Source organism: Pleurodeles waltl, chromosome 5, assembly GCF_031143425.1.
Source record: "Pleurodeles waltl isolate 20211129_DDA chromosome 5, aPleWal1.hap1.20221129, whole genome shotgun sequence".
Classification (NCBI taxonomy): Eukaryota; Metazoa; Chordata; class Amphibia; order Caudata; family Salamandridae; genus Pleurodeles; species Pleurodeles waltl.
In genome coordinates, this window is record NC_090444.1 from 969,887,872 (window position 1) to 969,906,304 (window position 18,433).

The 18,433-nt window shown below is 43.4% G+C and overlaps 1 protein-coding gene across 1 annotated transcript in view; it reads right to left on the reverse strand.

Annotated features, from left to right (window-relative positions):
* DHX57 (DExH-box helicase 57) overlaps positions 1–18,433 on the reverse strand; it is a 531,935-nt gene that overhangs the window by 181,100 nt on the left and 332,402 nt on the right. The window contains exons 14-15 of the mRNA XM_069235106.1: positions 11,381–11,477; positions 1,319–1,492 (exon numbers count right to left, since the gene is read on the reverse strand). Of these exons, the coding sequence (XP_069091207.1) occupies positions 1,319–1,492; positions 11,381–11,477 (271 nt within the window). The remainder of the gene's footprint in view (positions 1–1,318; positions 1,493–11,380; positions 11,478–18,433) is intronic.

Sequence of the window (18,433 nt, forward strand, 5' to 3'; positions counted from 1 at the left end):
AGAAATTGTGGGGGACAAATTGTTACATCTGATGAGGTAGCCGCATTTAAGTCTCCTGACTCATCGCGTGCCCTAGAGTTCTTAAAGCCAAGGGGATTGGGGAGAATGGGGGGTGTCCTGGTAGTACAGCTGTTTGTAGGACCAATGGTACATGAGCCTGTAGGGGAGGCAGGACAGTATGTTTGGAAGGTTGCACCTTCCCATCAGTTCTGGGGCATCCTCCACCAGATTTCACTATTCCACTTAAGCTAGCCTTGATGGTGACAATGCGATCGTAAACTGGGCGCAATGTAACATCAAGGAGATCGCTTACGAAGTTCTTTAAAGACACGCAAAAATCGGCTGGTAGAAATGAGGTAAATGCTGGGTTGAGCGGCCCATATAGTTCCGACCTCTGTTTAGGTTTGATCAACTTTTGCTTTAACACTCTTTTCCTCCACTTAGGGAACGAATCTGCAATCAAGGGGCTCATGATGGAAACAGAATCGTTAACTGACTCGTGCCCAGAAGCAGCCCCTCCGCTATGGCGGTGGATTGTTGCCCCACTGCTGAAAGGCAGCAGAAAAATAATATGATAATACAACTATTGTATTATCATTTTAGTTTACATTTCCTCCTTGGCCAGTCTGTCGAGTGTAGGGCAGGGCAGGGCCAGCCTCGTCACCAGGGGAGGGAGGAGTAGTGTGCATTTCCTCCTTGGCCAGTCTGTCGAGTGTAGAGCAGGGCAGGGCCATCCTCGTCACCAGGGGAGGGAGGAGTAGTGTGCAATCTAAGTGAGCATGTCCGTTTGGCTGGCCAAACCAACATGGACACTTAGAATTCCCCACCCTGGCTGTGTTGCACAGTCTGGGTGAAAAACCAGTGCAGGCTACCAGTCCCCAGCTGAGTGGCATTTCAGCCCGCTTAGACCAATCCAAATGCCTCTCTCATGCTGGGTAACAGCATGAGAGAAGCATCTGGATTGGGTGGGGAGAGAGGAAGCAGAGAAGCACTGAGGCAGCATGTGGCAGGTAAGTGTTTTTTTAAATTATTATTGTCATTATTTCCACCCCCCCCCACGTTACCACCCCATGCAACCCCCCATGCTACCACATTGAACATTATTGTCAGCAGCCGCTGCTGCTCTTACACCTCAAGAGGAGCCGAGAAAAATAACCACATGCCCCTAAAATAGACCCCGCACATTCGTTTGAAAGATTGGTGATCGCTAAGCATGCTCTGATTATAATACCTCAAAACCAGGTTTAAATAACGGAACAGATTTCTAGAAAATGGGCTTTCTTTTAAAGCCACCATTCTTTTCGAATATAAAGCATACCTTTTCTCTCTCATTTTTCCAGAATCAATAACGTATACAATATCATCAATGGTGATGGAGGTCTCTGCAATGTTAGTGGAGAGGATGATCTTGGTAACTCCTTTAGGGGGTTTCAGGAACACAGTTTGCTGTTCTTCATTGGAGAGTGATGAGTGGAGTGGATAAATTACACATCTAGAAAACGGAAGGGGTGGAAGAAATAACAACAGGGCACGTTACATTTCTGAAAATGTTTTTTCTTCATATTCTTTGTTTGATTCCATCATTTCAATTACAGGCATGTCAATGTAGTTTGGGAGGAACAACACACGTCAAAACGCAGACACCCAAGCACAGTTATGAGCAAAAAACAGATTTGAATTATAAATTTTTTTCCAAGTAGACAAACAGCTTTTAACTAAAATCCAACCAATATTTTGGGGACCTTTCATCAAGTTGTAGAAAGACAATTCCAGCTTGAAAAAATCATCACCCACATTCAGACAGACGCCGAGGACAAGGCTTTAAAGTTAAAGGCACTTTGGTTACAGAGACCATTTGTACAAAATTGTGCTACAACCAAGTACACACTGCAGTGGTGAAACTATGAAAGCAATTATGTATCAAAAGATTCAGAGAAAACCAATCACTCAATTTTTCCCATCTTGATTTCTCTATTGCAGGCACTTACAAAAATGTCCTTACTGATGTTACCTATCCCAAGTATCTCAGAGAAAAGGGATGCAGACTTTATTTTAAAACATCAAACCGCCCAAAGAGCTAGACAAATGAAAGTCAGTGATATGAAGGTGAGATCCTTTACTATTATCTCTTACTATCAATTAATGTCAATAGACCAGAAGCCGTCCTACACCACAGGACATACATTATGCACCAATTTAAGGAGGGTTGGATTGGATTACCTTCAAGACTGGATGCATCATCTTCGATGCCCTAAACATCCAGTTTCGAAACTCAAACTTATTGTAACCCAACTTTAAGTTATTTCTCAAGAAACAAAAAACTCACACTGGAGATAACTTTCATAAAGACAAAAATACAGTGAAGCAATTTTTTACCAGAATACACTCTTTAAACTTGGGAGCTTTCTACTGAAGAGCATCGCAAAAGCTTCAAGTCTTCACACCTTGTGTCGAGCCCTAAGGGCCTAGCATAGATTTGAACATCCATGGTGCATTGGCCGTTCTTCTCCACATTTCCGCATTACAGCAGACACAGTATGTGTTCCTGCCCAGGTGACCCAGGTTGCAAATACTCTGCAAGACGCAATATCTGATATCCGTGTTGCTCGGTAGCAGAATTCTATACTGTGTTACACTGTAATGCTCCTTAGTGTCGGGGTCATCCACATGAACAGAACATGACGTGACTCATGGTTGATTTAAAAAAAAATCATTTTATTAAGATTTTCAAGAACAACAACTGGCTCCCAACATGCGACTGGTGATACATAACAGAGCTGAGAGGAAGATGAATAATATCATTCCAACACTCTGAATGGAACAGGATTCGATGTCCGTATACATGATGAATTACAGAGACTGTGGAGGAGATATTAGTGCACAGTAATGAATAAGGGAATAAACGCAGGGTGGGGACGTGGTGTTAAACCGTGGTAAGCTAGGGGGGGGAAATGAGGGCGAGGGTGGCAGGTCAGAGTGGCTGATAAACAATGGAGGAAAACGTAAAGTGGAATGAGCTCAGAGAGGGGGGTTTTCAATGGGGGGACCACAGTATTGCTTTCTGCATATTAGGTAAGGGTGAGATCAAGTGCTGGTAGTGCGGTGTAGTAGTGAGGGCCTATACGCCAGGGAGAGAGGTCATAGTTCTTAGTATTGTGTACTAATTGCATCAACAGGGTCGCCCAGTGAGAAGATATGGGTTGTTTGTGTAGATGTCGCACTTCTTCATAACGAAGGGCATCTTCCTCCGCTGTCGCCCATTTACACTTAGCGCCGCACCAGGCTTCTAGTGGCGGGGCTGTAGGGAAGCGCCACTGCAGGGCCAGCACGTGTTTCGCAACAAGGAGCGCTCCTGAGGTGAAATGGATGCATACCTTGTATTGTTTTCGGCGCTTGAAGATGCCCAGCGAGCAAGTTTCCCAGGTGTGTATGTCAGGCAGGTCGGCAACTTTGCGCAAGGTGTTGTGTATAGATTTCCAATAATGCGGTAAGTCCGGGCAGGACCACAGCATATGTATCAGGTCTGCATCTAGCATCTGACAGCGTGGGCAGCTCCCTTGGGCAGAGGGGAAATACCGGTTTACCTGGTCAGCTGTGAGATATGCTCTGTGCAGCAAAAAGAATGGCATGTTATTGAAACAAAGACTTTTGAGAGACCTGCTGTGGGAATTCTAGAGCTTGTGTGCATTGTTTGTAGTTCAGTGCTCTCCCACAGTCCTCCTCCCATTGCTGCCGAAGGGAATCTAGGAGCACCACCTATAAGTCCTTGGTGGCTTTGTAAAGCCATGTGACAAGGTGCCAGCCATTCCCCATGGTAAAGTCTGTACAACTGGGTGGGTGGCAGGTTCTACATCTGTGGTGTTCCAAAGAGTACTGCAGGTATGGACTAACTGCCCGAGAAGTAGGAATTGGCTAGGCGGAAAGTTATAGTCTAGCTGTAATTGGTCAAACGACAGATGATGACCATCTGCAGACAAGATGTCTATATTGTGAAGTGACTGGGCCAGCCAGGATGAAATGTCTCATTGTGTGTAGGTGCCAGGGCATGGGAGACCTATTAAGGGGAACACCGGGGCGTACGCCAAAATGCCCTTCGTTAGGTGATATGTTTGGGATAGGCATGCTCGGACTACTGTCACTTGTAGTCAGTGTATTGGGGAGGTGGGTGCAAACTTTGGAAGCAGGAAGCTGCAAACTGAAGATGGGATGGGATAAGGACCCCCTCCTCGCCACTAGTCTCACCCATGTACCGTCCATCAGTTCATCGCAAGAGCCACTGCAACTGTGCTGTTAAATAGGAGGCCTTGAACGAGGGCACGCATAGGTCTCCTCGATGTACCGGCAGTTGTAGCTTCCAAAGAGCAACCCGGTGTTGTGTGGTGTCCCAGATAAGAATGCCCAATAAGGTATCCATCTCCCTGAAAACAGGTGAGGTCGGGCAACAGGGAAACTGACACAGTAGTAGAGAAGACGGGATAGGAGAATCAGTTTAGCTAGGGCTATCCGGGAGGTTGGGGGTGTAAGAATCTTCACACCGAGTGAGTCTGGAAATTACTTTATTTCTTTAGATACATGGAAAAAAGGGAGACGCGCAGTTGCTCCGTCCGCCGTTCAAAACCGTCACAACCTCTGTTCTCGAATGCCTCCAACACATACCAGCGCGTGTAGAATTCCCCGCGCACGGCATTCGAGAACGGTAGGCATTTACCAACACTACATATCTTCTCTTTACAGAAGAAACAATATGAAAATAAACAATATATATGTAGAAACAATATGAAAATAACCATATATAAACCTATAAATAAAACAGTCGAACACATCCCAATAAACCGTTTCTATAGAACATTACCATGAATAATAATCTTTTAACTTGTTTGGTTTTACAATTCTCCTGCCAGATCTACTCCACCTACCACTCTTACAATGGATTCCCTCCAATCTACTAGAGTCACTGGAACTGTTAGATGACCTCAGGTCATTTGATGGAAGATGACAATCATCAGTACTCCCTGATTTCTCTCTATATTGACATTGATGAACATGTTGTTCTCTTCCCTCATTCTTCTCTTCCAACCATTCTTTCCACAGATGACTCTTCGGAATACTAGTCTCCGTTCCCAAGGTAACTCCAGTACCTTTACATAGTGACAAAGCAGATACATGCCACACTTTACCATCATTGAGTCGCACTGAATTATCGTACACAGCAATTACTCTCATGGGAGAAGAAAAGTTACTTTGGCCTTTCACAGTGTGTTTATTGCTCTTGACTCTCACAACATCTCCAACACACAATTTAACCTCCTTACACTTGTGTCTCTCATCATAATACTTCTTATATTTATCCTGAGCTTTCTCAATATTTGTCTTCAACTCCTCTGGACACCATTCTACTCTTTTAGCAGCTTTGAGCCAACCAACATTATCCTTTGACATGGGAGTTCTACCCCTCATGAGTTCAAACGGACTAGCATTTGTACTGTCACATGCAGTAATCCTAAGGGCCAACAAGGTTTTCCATAATTCTCTTTCCCAAACTAAATTGTTGCAATTAGACCATTGAATCATTCCTTTAAGTACACGGTTAAATCTTTCTACAGAACCATTACCTGCAGGATGGTAAATTGAAGTAGTATGATGTTTTATTCCATTCCTTCCCACATAACCTTGGAAAGCAGAAGACGTGAATTGTGTCCCATTGTCCGACACAATACATTTTGGTAAACCCTCTCTTACAAACATTTTATCCATAAATTTGATGATATTGCTTACATCAGCCTTCCTTACAATTCCTACCTCTGGCCACTTGGAAAAGTGATCTTCAAGCACTAACAGGAAGGTTTGCTCTTCACCTTCACCAATTGGTCCCATCACATCAATACCTACTCTTTCCCATGACATGTTGGGAGAAGGAATGGGATGTAAAGGCGGTCTCAACATCACATGTGTTTTATCTGCATTTTCACAAACATGGCAATCTCTCACCATTCTTTCTACCTCCTTATCTATTCCCGGCCACCAGTACCAATGTTTCACTCTATTCTTAGTTTTACCTATGCCAAGATGGCCTTCGTGACAAATCTCAAGAATTTTCCCCCTTAAGGTGATGGGAGGTATAACCTTTCCATTCCTAAGAAATAAACCATCTTCCATAGTTAATTCGTCCCTTACTTCCCAAAAAGGTAACACAATTTTATGAACCATTTTCTTTAACGGCCACCCTTTAGTAATCATGACGCTCAATTCTTTCATCACCTCATCCAAGTTCTGCTCTGTATTCCATTCATCTCGCATAATACCATTGCATACACCTTCCTCTACAATAGCCACGCACATGTCATCTTTACCATCTTCATCAGAATTCTGAAACTCATCCGTATCGTTGGATGGCAAAGGCATGCGGCTTAAAAAATCTGCATCCATATTCTTCACTCCAGGTAAGTATTGCACCACATAGTTGTAATCAAACAATCGTACAGACTTCTGGCAAGCCTAGGAGAAGCCTTATACAACCCCTTTGTGGTTAAAACCTTCACAAGTGGTTTGTGGTCACATCTTAATATGACTGTAGTACCCCACACATACTGTCTAACATATTCCAATGCCCATACACATGCAAGTGCCTCCCGCTCAATAACTGAATACTTCTCTTCAGTAGGAGTTAATGAACGTGAGGCAAAAGCAATAGTGTCTTCATACCCCTCCTTATTAATTTGGGTGAGAACCGCTCCTATTCCCTTGCAACTAGCATCAGTTGTAATGACACATCTAAGACTTGGATCAAAGCCTTGCAAAGGTGGAGCTTTACAAATATCATTTTTCAACATGTCAAAAGCATTTTGACACGCATCTGTCCACAAAAACTTGTTCCATACTTTGAGCAATTGCCTTAAATCATATGTTTTCGTAGAAAAGTTATTAACAAATTTGGAATAGAATTCTACTAAACCTAGAAAAGCACGGACCTCATCCTTATTGTGAGGATTAGGTGCCTTGCTTATTGCAGACAATAACTCCTCCTTAGGTTTAATTCCCTGGGCAGATACAACATGCCCCAAGTAATTGACATGGTCACAAGCAAATTTGCATTTACTAAATTCCGCCGTCAGACCCTTTTCATCCAACGTATTCAATACTTTTAATAAGGTCTGATCATGATCATCTCTTGACCTCCCCATCACCAGAATATCATCTTGGAAGACCATTGTATTATCTATTCCTGAAAGAATTGAGCACATTAACCTTTGGAACATGGCTGCTGCCGACGCCAAACCAAATGGTACTCGCCGAAACCTGTAACATCCAAAGGGTGTAATGAAAGCAGTCAAGTCCCTACTTCTGGGATGTAACCGTACCTGATGATAGGCCGCTTTTAAATCAATGGTGGAAAACCATTTCATTCCTCTAGTGCGTGATAACATTTCACTAATATGTGGTAAGGGGAATTGATCAACTAGTATATTCTTATTAAGATCTCTCAAATCGATGCATAATCGTAAACCCCCATTGGCTTTCTTCACCACGACTAATGGGGCCACCCACTCAGAAGATTCAATAGGTTCTATAATTTTCTCTTCTTGTAATTTATCCAATTGCAGTTTAACATCTTCCTTTAAGGGAATGGGAATATTTCTTACTTTATGCACCTGTGGCACAGCATCCTTTTTTAAATGAATAAGGTGCATAAAGCCTTTCATTTTTCCAATCTTTCCCGTAAATACTTTGGTGAATTTCTGCAGAACCAGTTGACCAATTCCTACCCCTTTTTCTATAGAGAATACCGGTTCAGGATTATTGGGGTCCAATATTATACCCAATTTCCTCTGATCAATCCATCCCAAAACGGATGGGCCAGTGACTGCAATATACAATTTTCCGATCATTTCTCTGTTCTTATACTGGAATTTCAATTCCTTGTAGCCTAACAATTCGATAATTTCCCCAGTAAATGTCTTGATTGTTATGTCTGGTGAGCATAACTCTTCACCCACAATATGTTTGAGACTTCTTTCCCACTCATTTTGATTAATAATAGTGTATGGAGACCCTGAATCTACTACAATGTGCATAGTCACTCCTCCCAACATAATCTCACAACTTGGTTTTTTCATTCTATTTTTCTCTTCTTGTTTCATACAAAGAATAGTGTCTTCGTCAGAAGGATTTACACACAAAATACACATGTTCAAATCATCATCCTCAGAAGAGTTTGTGTCTTCCATATCCAAGATTTTGCTACCCCCATTCTTTCTCTGACACACTTTTTGGAAATGGCCTACAATTCCACATTTTAAACATTTCTGTTTCTTTGCCGGACACAATTTATCGTTCGCCAAGTGGTCATAACTGCCACATCTGTAACACTTCTTTTTATCATCAGACTTAAAATTCTTAGATTCTATTCCTGTTCTCCCTGTGCTTCTCTTCTTAAAATCTTTAGTGTGTTTTTTTTCTTTCACTCTTGCAATTGCGGTCTCCTCTCTTTTATTTTCATTTAAAACTTCTTTCGCACACGTCGTCATGTAAATCACCAAATCTGCAATTTATTGCTAAATTCTTTAAGGCAGGCACGTAATCCTCTACTGGTTCCTCCTTCCCTTGCTGCCGATGAAAAAATTTATAGCGATCCACAGCTATGCAAACTCTAGGTCTGTAATAGTTATCTAAGTCTTCAAGCGCATTCTTATACAGATCACCATCACCCGCTTGCCTAGGTTTCTTATTAATGTTTTTGAAAATTTTCAGACCACCTGGTCCTAAACAATGTAAGAGGATCCTATATTTCTTTTCAGCAGAAAGTTCTTCTTCCTCCTCAATGGCGGAGATATAATTCCTGAAATATTCACTCCATTCCTCCCATTTTAATATAGGTGAACCAGCAACAGAAATAAATGATTGTGGAGGTGATAAATTCCATGGGTTGTTCGCCGCCATGTATTTGCGCTGTCTCCTTTCTAAAATTATCCACTTAAGTAGAGGTAACCACTATAATTGCTAATAGTTGGTTACAGATGGTTTAAAAGATGTATTAAACTAATTAAAAAAAAACACAGGCAGTTTTTAATGTTAGTCAAGCTAGCAATAAATTTGTTAGCATGTACTGTCCCAATCTAAAATGGCTGCCGCATAAATAACGTATAAATAAAAATGGCTGCCGCTCTGTTAGTAGAACTATCCCAACTTAAAATGGCCACCACTTAGAAATGATGCATGGTCCCGTTTTGACCAATCCAAAATGGCCGCAGAAACAGGATGACGTCAGTTGGAGGCAGTCCCGGTAGTAGTACACACCCACACAGTCACTGCTTCACTCAACAATGATCTTAGACTGCTGCGAACATGTTGCTCAGCTCCTGACTCACAGTGTAGAAAAGACGATCTTCGGCTGCAGCCCAAAATGCTTCACAGCCCCTGACTCACCGGAATAGTGGCTACCCACTGTGCAGCACACTCCTCACGATGACACGTTAGGATTAATTCTTCCCCTCGTCGCCAATTGTAAGAATCTCCACACCGAGTGAGTCTGGAAATTACTTTATTTCTTTAGATACATGGAAAAAAGGGAGACGTGCAGTTGCTCCGTCCGCCGTTCAAAACCGTCACAACCTCCGTTCTCGAATGCCTCCAACACATACCAGCGCGTGTGGAATTCCCCGCGCACGGCATTCGAGAACGGTAGGCATTTACCAACACTACAGGGGGCTAGAGGGAGTGACTTCCAGAAACAAATTTGTGTCCTAATGCCAGGTAATGCTGCATAAAGGTTGCCTTCATAGAGGTCGAGTGAGGCGTGGTATAAACGGATCCCCAAGTAGCGGAGTGCCGCTCTCGCCAGTGAAGAGGTGTGTCACACAGGTATATGGGTTGCACAGATTGGGCTCTGTTGAGTGGGTATATGGCTGATTTCTCCCACTTTACCAGCAATCCTGTAGCTAACTCTATCAGGGTATTTTGTATTGGAGACTGATCTAAGGTGATGTCCCACAGATATATCAGCAGGTCGTCTGCGTAGAGTGATATGGAATGAGTCCTATACCCCAGTTGCGGTCCTCTGTCCTCACTCGTATGGCCAGGGGTCTTCATCGCGAGAGCAAAGGCGATGGAAGGCACCCCGATGTACTGGGAAAAAGGCAGAGACCAAATGACCCAGTCGCACCCTGGAGATCGAGTTGGTGTAAAGCAATTGGCATACGCTAGTCATCTAAAGCCTACTCCCAAGCGACAGAGCATAAGGAAGAGCTGGGGGCACATCAGTGTATCAAACACCTTCGCCAGGTAAAATAATAAGCATGTAGCTTCTGGAAATCGTCCCCGCATGTGATCTTGGACATGGAAAAGGCAGCAGATGTTTTGTGATGTACCGCGTCTCAGAACAAACCAGTTCTGATCCATACGAACCGATTCAGAGGGAGGGATTTCCCTCTGAATTTTATAATCAGTACCCAAGATAGCTACTGGGTGATAAGATGATAATTGGGTGGGGTCTCTGTCTGACTTGCACATAGAGACCAAGAGGGATTCAAATAGAGAAGAGGGGAGTTCCCTTGCTGTCACTGCTGCCTCGCGCACTGAAGGGCAAGAAGCAATGAAAAGGTGCTATAATATTTGAGAAGCAGGCCGTCTAGCCCAGGCGCCTTGCTACGGGCGAGGTCTTGGATCACCTGTACCACTTTCTCCGCAGTAATTTTGGCATCAAGAGCTTGCCCGGTATTGGTAGGAATTCATGTCTGCTCAGTCCCAGCTAGGAAGTGGAGCAAGTGCTCCTCTGAAAAATTGGGTGCGGCACTGTAGATTGTGCAATAATAGTCATTATAGTATCTCCTCTTGTGGACGGACCATAATGCCAGCAGGTGACACTATCTTGGTGATTGTGGTGAACGCATAATCTTGTATCAGCCAGGCCAGCGGGCAGCCAGATTTGTCACCTTCCCTGTAAACCTTTGCACCATGGAAGGTAAAATTAAAATGGTGAAGTCTTTCTAATAGCGCCGTATAGGATGTTACTGCGAGCTGTGTGGCCAGCATGGGGGCACGGTCCGCCGTCTTCCCCCTTTCAGCGAGCTTGTGTTTAGTAGTCGGGATCTCTTTATCAAGCATCAGTCAGACACCTACATGACTAATGGTTGATGATAGGTGATCTTCAGTTTCAAGGTGCATGCCTACTCACCTGCACACCAAAGTGGGAAGAGCCTTACTGATTCTTCCTGATAAAGTCAATGATGTCATTTTTGTCTGGGACTCCTCATTACACCCTAAACATGAAGTGTATTTGACTATCCTTGGATACATGAGGGGTGGGGTACTCCCTTATGGGGTTTCATCTTAGTGTATGTGGTTCTCAGCTTTTATGGTGTTATGTACAATCATTCATACTTACCGCTTGTTTCGCCGGTTGCTGAATAAAGCATTTGACAGTAGCTGCTCATAAAGTGACTTAATTTCTGCCAGGCCTGGCAGAAATACCAGCACAGCACCTAAGAGTGAAATAAATAATTTGGATTAGAAAAACAGTGAAAGCCCCCTTCCAACTGTGTCTATTAATTCATGGATGCTTCTTTCTGCTCAAAACCCACAAATAAGTAGTTCTTCCTGGATTTCATATTACAACACTTACCAAACTCAACAGAAGTTAAACAGTGACTATTAAAATTATATTGCACGACTTTCATCCATCAATAGTGCCTCACTTTGACTTTAGAAGCTGTGTATATCTATATCTATATCTATGCAATACCCAAATGCTTCATAACAAGTGTAGAAAAAAGTAAGGGATAATGAATCAACTACACAAGGTAGTCTTGTGGAACAAACAGGCCGGAGTTACTACAGGTAAGAATCTTTCTCAGTTAAAGTTTCTTCTAGCTGACATAATAAGGGGTACAGTGCTTCCATCCGGTGTGGAATTATTGTATATGTGTTAAGTGTGTATGTCTTTTTTTTTTACTTGTACGGATTGTTTGATCCATTTGAAGATCTTGTGTTTGCTGCACACAATGGGGGCAGACTGTCATGCATGCTGGCCCTGTATGTGGTTGCCTTTACAGTACTAACACTACTACTGGGCCGGGGGTGATCTTTACATTTAGCATGCAGAAGTCCATTATTGTGGCGTCTGAATATTCACAAAGCTCTAGATCAGGACCCAAGCCTTTGAACATTGTTTCTTAAATATCTGGAGGAGAAAGGATTTGTAATTCTTGAATGTACAAATGGATTTTAAACAGCATTTTTAACAGAGGTAGTGATATATATAATTTCAAATGTATTTAAGAAGTTTCCTAATAATAATAATTGCATCACTTTTTAATCTATTTTCATTATTTATTTTGCACTCTATGATAGCACCTTACATTATAAGAAGCCAACTCACTCATGGGTGAATTTCAAACTGGGTTGGCTATTTAAAGCATTCTTGTTCCTAGTTAGTGGTGAAGCTCAGAAGCTTTGGCTCAGAACATGTGCATAGGTCTATCTCCTTACTTAAATGGTGCAGATAGTAAAACGTGGTTAGATAAAGAACTCTGAGATGCAACAGATTACACGGTGCCCAAGTTACTTGTGTGACTATTGTGACTTAGGACAAGATCAACCTAGCAAGGGGACATATCACATTTCCTTCCACTTTCCCCACAGTAGGAAGTGAGCCTGATTTTATATTGGCACTAGTGAATTAGGGATTTGGATTGTGGAAAGAAAATTCACGCAGGTTGGGGATTTATTTCGAAATGCCATTATGTATGCTACTGAGTGAATAAGGGCAGATTTTCAAGAACCTGGTACTGAAAGATTTATATAGATGTTGATTAAACACTGGGTCTTGCCCCAAGTCATCAAAAATGATGGCAACAGACCACTCACTGATTTTGGGATGTGGCTATAAAGGATGTATAGGGATAAGCGCCTAGTGTTAGACGTATATAAACGTTTACAGGATAAATGATCAATGCAGTAAAACTTTTTCGGATCTTATCGGAACAGAACAGAAACTGCAGACATACATATCAGATGAAGAATGGGGGTTATAAGTGTCCAAAGCTACGTAACAGTTAACAGTGTAATGAGCAACGGATCAAGGTGCAAACTAGTGCGCTGCCTGTATTATACCTACTCCACAGTACACAGGCGGAACACTGAGGAATCTGAAAGATATTGGTGCATTTCGGGTGAGAAGGCACACTACTACATATATTTTGGATACGTCCTAAACTAAGTAAATATTTGAAGAATTATTATCTGCAAATAAATGTATGATATTGCATTGCCTAGAGAGCCTATGACTCTTCTGTTGGTTTGCCTGGTAACAACAATCTTTCTGCTTCATTAAAAAAGGGGGTGACAAAACTGTGCAGGCCTTATTGTCTGCTAAATATGCTGTGCCATTCTCAGAAGAGAAGACACAATCATAATGGCACAGTTATGACTGCAAATAATTTGGAACTTGAGGTTATGGCATTAATTAATAATTATTGTTAATGACACGGCCAACCTAAAGCAACGCTTTGCTGCTGGAGGCTCTTATGCTAAATGCTTTCTCGATTTCTGACCACGAAGAATTTGCATTCCCTCACTTTCTTAGAGTGGTTAGGGTTATTCCACTTGTGACTAGTCCACTATTAGTTACAGGATTCAGCTAAGAGAGGGAACATGGGCCACTAGCGTAGGTATGACAAGAAACTAGAAAATGCCCTATTCAGAACCAGTGAAGGCCCCCTAGACAAAAGACTTTGGATCTCAAATGGGGTAAGGAATGTTAATGATTAGAGGTGGGAGGAGTACACAAGGGTTTAGGGAAGGATGGAGTTGTAAGGAGTTAGGGGTCTGGGTATGAATAAATCATATGGTTCTGCCCAGACTGGGGTAGGTTACTCATGTCAAAGTATTATTTTCAAAATGCAATACAAAACATTCAAACCTTAAATACTCTTCATCTTGATACCTCCCCATCTTGATCTTCCTCTATTTTGCAGGTACTGTTGTATAGCTTCTCCATAACCTACCTAGATTTTTTATAACATCATGCCTCAATATTCAAAACATCTACCCAGACGACAAGACAGAAAGTCAGTCAAATCATTTCACCCCTGATAAAGTGGATCAAAACACCCTGCATATGTATCTGAGTGCCCACTGTCTTGTCCAGTATAGTATAGCAAACATGTTCCCCAATTTAATCCATTTACCTCCTTTTAAGATGCTTTTCTTGACTCGGTGCTTAAACAATAATCCCAGAGATCGCTGCCTTTTGCAATCCTTCTTACCCAAAGGCTAAATAAGTGCCTATTTCATCGTAGAAATTAGTTCCATTAGCTCAAAAACATCCTCACATCAGGTGCTACATGCAAAATATATAACTATGCTGGAATTCTAGGAATCTTGGGAATAATTAAAGGTGGTTAGCTACAAGTATAATCACTCGTTTTAGGACTATCAATCTGGTTATTATCATTTTGAGAGGGAATTATAGGGAAGAAATAATGCTGGTAACTTTTAGGATAATCTTCTAGTCACATCTGATAAAAGATCAGTTGGCAATGTTCAGGACAGAGCTCTATTTTCCTCCACTGAGGGTGAAAAATAAATTCAAGAACCATTTATGAAGCCCTTCTTCTGCAATACCCTGCACAGTTTTGATACTGCTTCAATATTTCATAAATTTCTCTTAGACAGGAGCCAAAAACACTCAAACAGCACACGCAAAGTCAATCACTGTATAGAGTGACCTCTTCCATGTGGAAATCATTGTCTGAAGAGCTGCTATGTCTTAAGAACTCCAGTTAGGAAAATGGCAAATACCCATCTATTTAAACTAAATGTGGACTAGTAACTCATTTTTCTTCACAGATCCTTCATATCCCTTTTCTTCTGACTCTATATATCTCTCCCTTTATATCTAATCAACGTAATCATTTGGCTCCTCCTTATTCCCTCCAATTTACTCCTTCCTCCTATCCTGTCTTCTCCAATCATCTCTTCTTGAAACCATGCCCTCTGCTATTCTCATCTAGATATATTTCCGTATACTGAACTACCCACCAGCATTTCCCTTTCCTTTACTTACCGACTCCAAATACGTAATTTTTATTTAGTCATAAGTTCTTTGCCCTTCTCTTGATAAAAGAGATGTTCTATCTCTCTGATAGTACTTTGTACACCCAGTGGACACCTACTTGGTAAAGTTGTACTTTATAAACATGCAAATATAGAAATAAATCCTTGTGGGCTGTTATCACATTTCATCTTGTTTTTTAATATTTGCAATCCATTCAATTAACCAAACATAAAATTGCTGCTGGGTGCCATTTGGCAACACATTAGAAGTCATTTATTCTCAGATGCCGGCCTCTAGATGAAAGTATAGGTACTGCTTTGACTTTTGTTTATCCACTGTAAATAATAGTACATACCACGTTTTCTGGTGTTCTGCCCACGCAAGACACATAGGAAGTGACGTGACAGAACAACAGGCACAAAAGAAATATAAATCCTTCAAGGGATGAAGTATTTAGACTTTCCTTTAACATAGGAACTCGTCAAGCCTTTCAAGGGTGGGCCGCTTTTAGTGGTTTAAGACTAAATGCAAGCCATACTAAGTTCTGGATGTAGACCCTAATTAACCTCTAACTCAGAAAGTTTCTTATTGAATTAGGAAGGTCTCTGATCCTAATTTTTCTTTATTTTTAATGTTTTTATTGCAAGAGAAATAGAAAACTATACAAAGCACACCTTTGATTTAGCACATACAGTTAAAATTTTCATAAAATACTACAAAACACGTGCAACTATATGAACTACAACAGTGCATCACACAAATACATTTATTAAAGCACTATATACAGAGTCAGAATGAGCCTCAAGCTTAAACACAGACAGCATAATCCATTACATAAGAGTAAATACAAAACAAGCATTGGCAAACCAAATCGGTCTCGCCTATACAAGAGCTATTGGCTTTGGCAATGTGTTTTTGCAGTGTTGTATGTCAGTGTAGCTGCTCTTCAGCATGGCTAAAAGTTAGTGGTGTGGAGTGTCAGAGTGGAGTGGGGGAGTAGAGTCTCGTAAGTAGATTTATTGGAGGGTTGTAGAGTGTAATCGGGGAGTAGATTGTCACAGAGTTGAGCAGAGGGGAGTAGAGGTCAGTGGTTCAGTGGCAAAGAGTGTCGCAGAGTGGAATGGAGTGGGGTGAGTGGATTGAGGTACTGGGGTTGATAGGATTGGACTAGAGTGCGGTGGACTGGAGTGGGGTGGATTGGATTAGGGTAGATTGGGGTCGACTGGATTGAGGTAGAGTGGGGTGGATGAGAGTGGGGTAGATCGGAGAGGGGTGGATTGAAATAGTATGAGGTGGATTGGATTTGGGTGGCATGGAGTGGGGTGGATTAGACTGGACTGGGGTGGGGATTGGAGTGATAGGACTGGGGTGGGGGATTACAGTGTGGTGGATTGGAGTGGGGTTGAGTGGGGTGGTTTAGAGCAGGTGGGCTGAATGGATTGGATTGAGTGGGGTGGACTGAACTGGGTTGGGGTGGACTGGGGTACAGTGGGGTGGACTGAGTAGAGTGTGGTGGAGAGGAGTGGGGTGGACTGCAGTGGAATTAACAGGATTGGAGTGGCATGGATTGAAATAGGGTGTGGGGGGCTGGAGTGGGATGGTTTGGTTTGGAGTGTGGTGGGTGGGGTGAGGGGAAATGGGGTGAGGTGAATTGGGGTAGGGTGTATTGGAGTGGGATGGATTGCACTGAGATGGGGTGGACTGGACTGGCATGGGATGGGGTGGACTGGATTGGAGTGGGGAAGGCTGGATGGACTCGGCTGGAGTACAGTGGATTGGACTGGGGAAGAGTGGGGTGAACAGGAGTAGAGTGGGGAGTACTGGAGTGGGGTGGATTGGAGAGTGGTGGGGTGGACTGAAGTGGAGTGGAGTATGGTGGAGTGGACTGAAATTGGGTGGGTGGATTGGATTAGAGTGGTGGTGGGGTGGATTGGACTGTGGTGACAGGACTGGGGTGGAGAGGACTGGAGTGGGGTGGATTAGAATGGACTGGAGCGGGGTGGAGTGGATTGGGGTTGAGTGGGGTGGATCGGAGAGGGGTGAACTGAAATAGTATGAGGTGGATTGGATTTGGGTGGAATGGAGTGGGGCAGATTAGACTGGATTGGGGTGGGTGGAATGGAGGGGGCAGATTAGACTGGATTGGGGTGTCTGGATTGGAGTGATAGGACTGGGGTGGGGACTGGAGTGGGGTGAATTGGAGTGGGGGTGGTTTGGAGCGGGTGCGCTGGATGGATTGGGGTAGAGTGGGGTGGACTGGAGTAGGGTGAGGTGGACTGCAGTGGAGTAAACAGGATTGGAGTGGAATGGACTGAAATGGGGTGTGGGGGGCTACAGTGAGATGGATTGCTTTGGGGTGAGGTGAAATGGGGTGAGGTGAATTGGGTTAGGGTGGATTGGAGTGGAGTGGACTGGATGGACTAGAGTGAGGTAGGCTGGATGGACTGGGCTGGAGTTCGGTGGATTGGATTGAGAGAGTGGGGTGGATAGGAGTAGAATGGGGAGTGAGGTGGATTGGAGTGGGGTGAGATGGATTGGAGTGGGATGGATTGGGGTGGGGTGGGGTGGACTGGAGGACAGTAGCGAGGACTGGAGTACGGTGGAGTGGACTGAAACTGGGTGGGTGGATTGGATTAGAGTGGTGGTGGGGTGGATTGGACGGGGTGCAAGGACTGGTGTGAAGAAGAGTGGGGTGGACTAGAATGAACTTGAGTGGGGTAGATTGTTTGGAATGGGATGGATTGGATTCACTGGATTGGAGTTAGGTGGATTGGACTGGTGTGAATTGGACTGGTGTGGGATGGACTGAAGTGGGGCAGGTTGGATGGACTGGAGTGCAGTGGACTGGATTGGCACAAAGTGTGGTGGACTAGAATAGAGAGGGGGTGTAGGAGTGGGGTGGGATTTATTGGAGTGGATTGAAATGGGGTGGGGTGGATCGTGGTGGGGGTGGACTGGAGTGAGATGGATTGGATTAGAGAAGAATGTAGTGTGGATGGGATTGGAATGCCAGGACTGGAGTGGGGGACCAGATGAGGGTGGGGTGGTGTGGATTGGATTGGAGTGGGTGGATTGGATTCCCTGGATTGAAGTAAGGTGGAATGGACTTGAGAGGGATGGATAGGATTGGAGTGGGGTGGACTGGATTGGAGTGGGGTGGATTGGATTGGGGTGGGCTGGATTAGAGCGGGGTGGGCTGGATGGATTAGAGTGGAATGGACTGAACTGGGATGGGGTGGGGTGGATTGGAGTCGAGTGTGGTGGAGTCAGGTGGACTGAGTGGGTTGGATTGAAATGGAGTGTGGTGGATTGTATTTTATTGGGGTGTGGCAGGCTGGAGTGGGATGGATTGAGTTGTTGAGGGGTGAATTGGATTAGGGT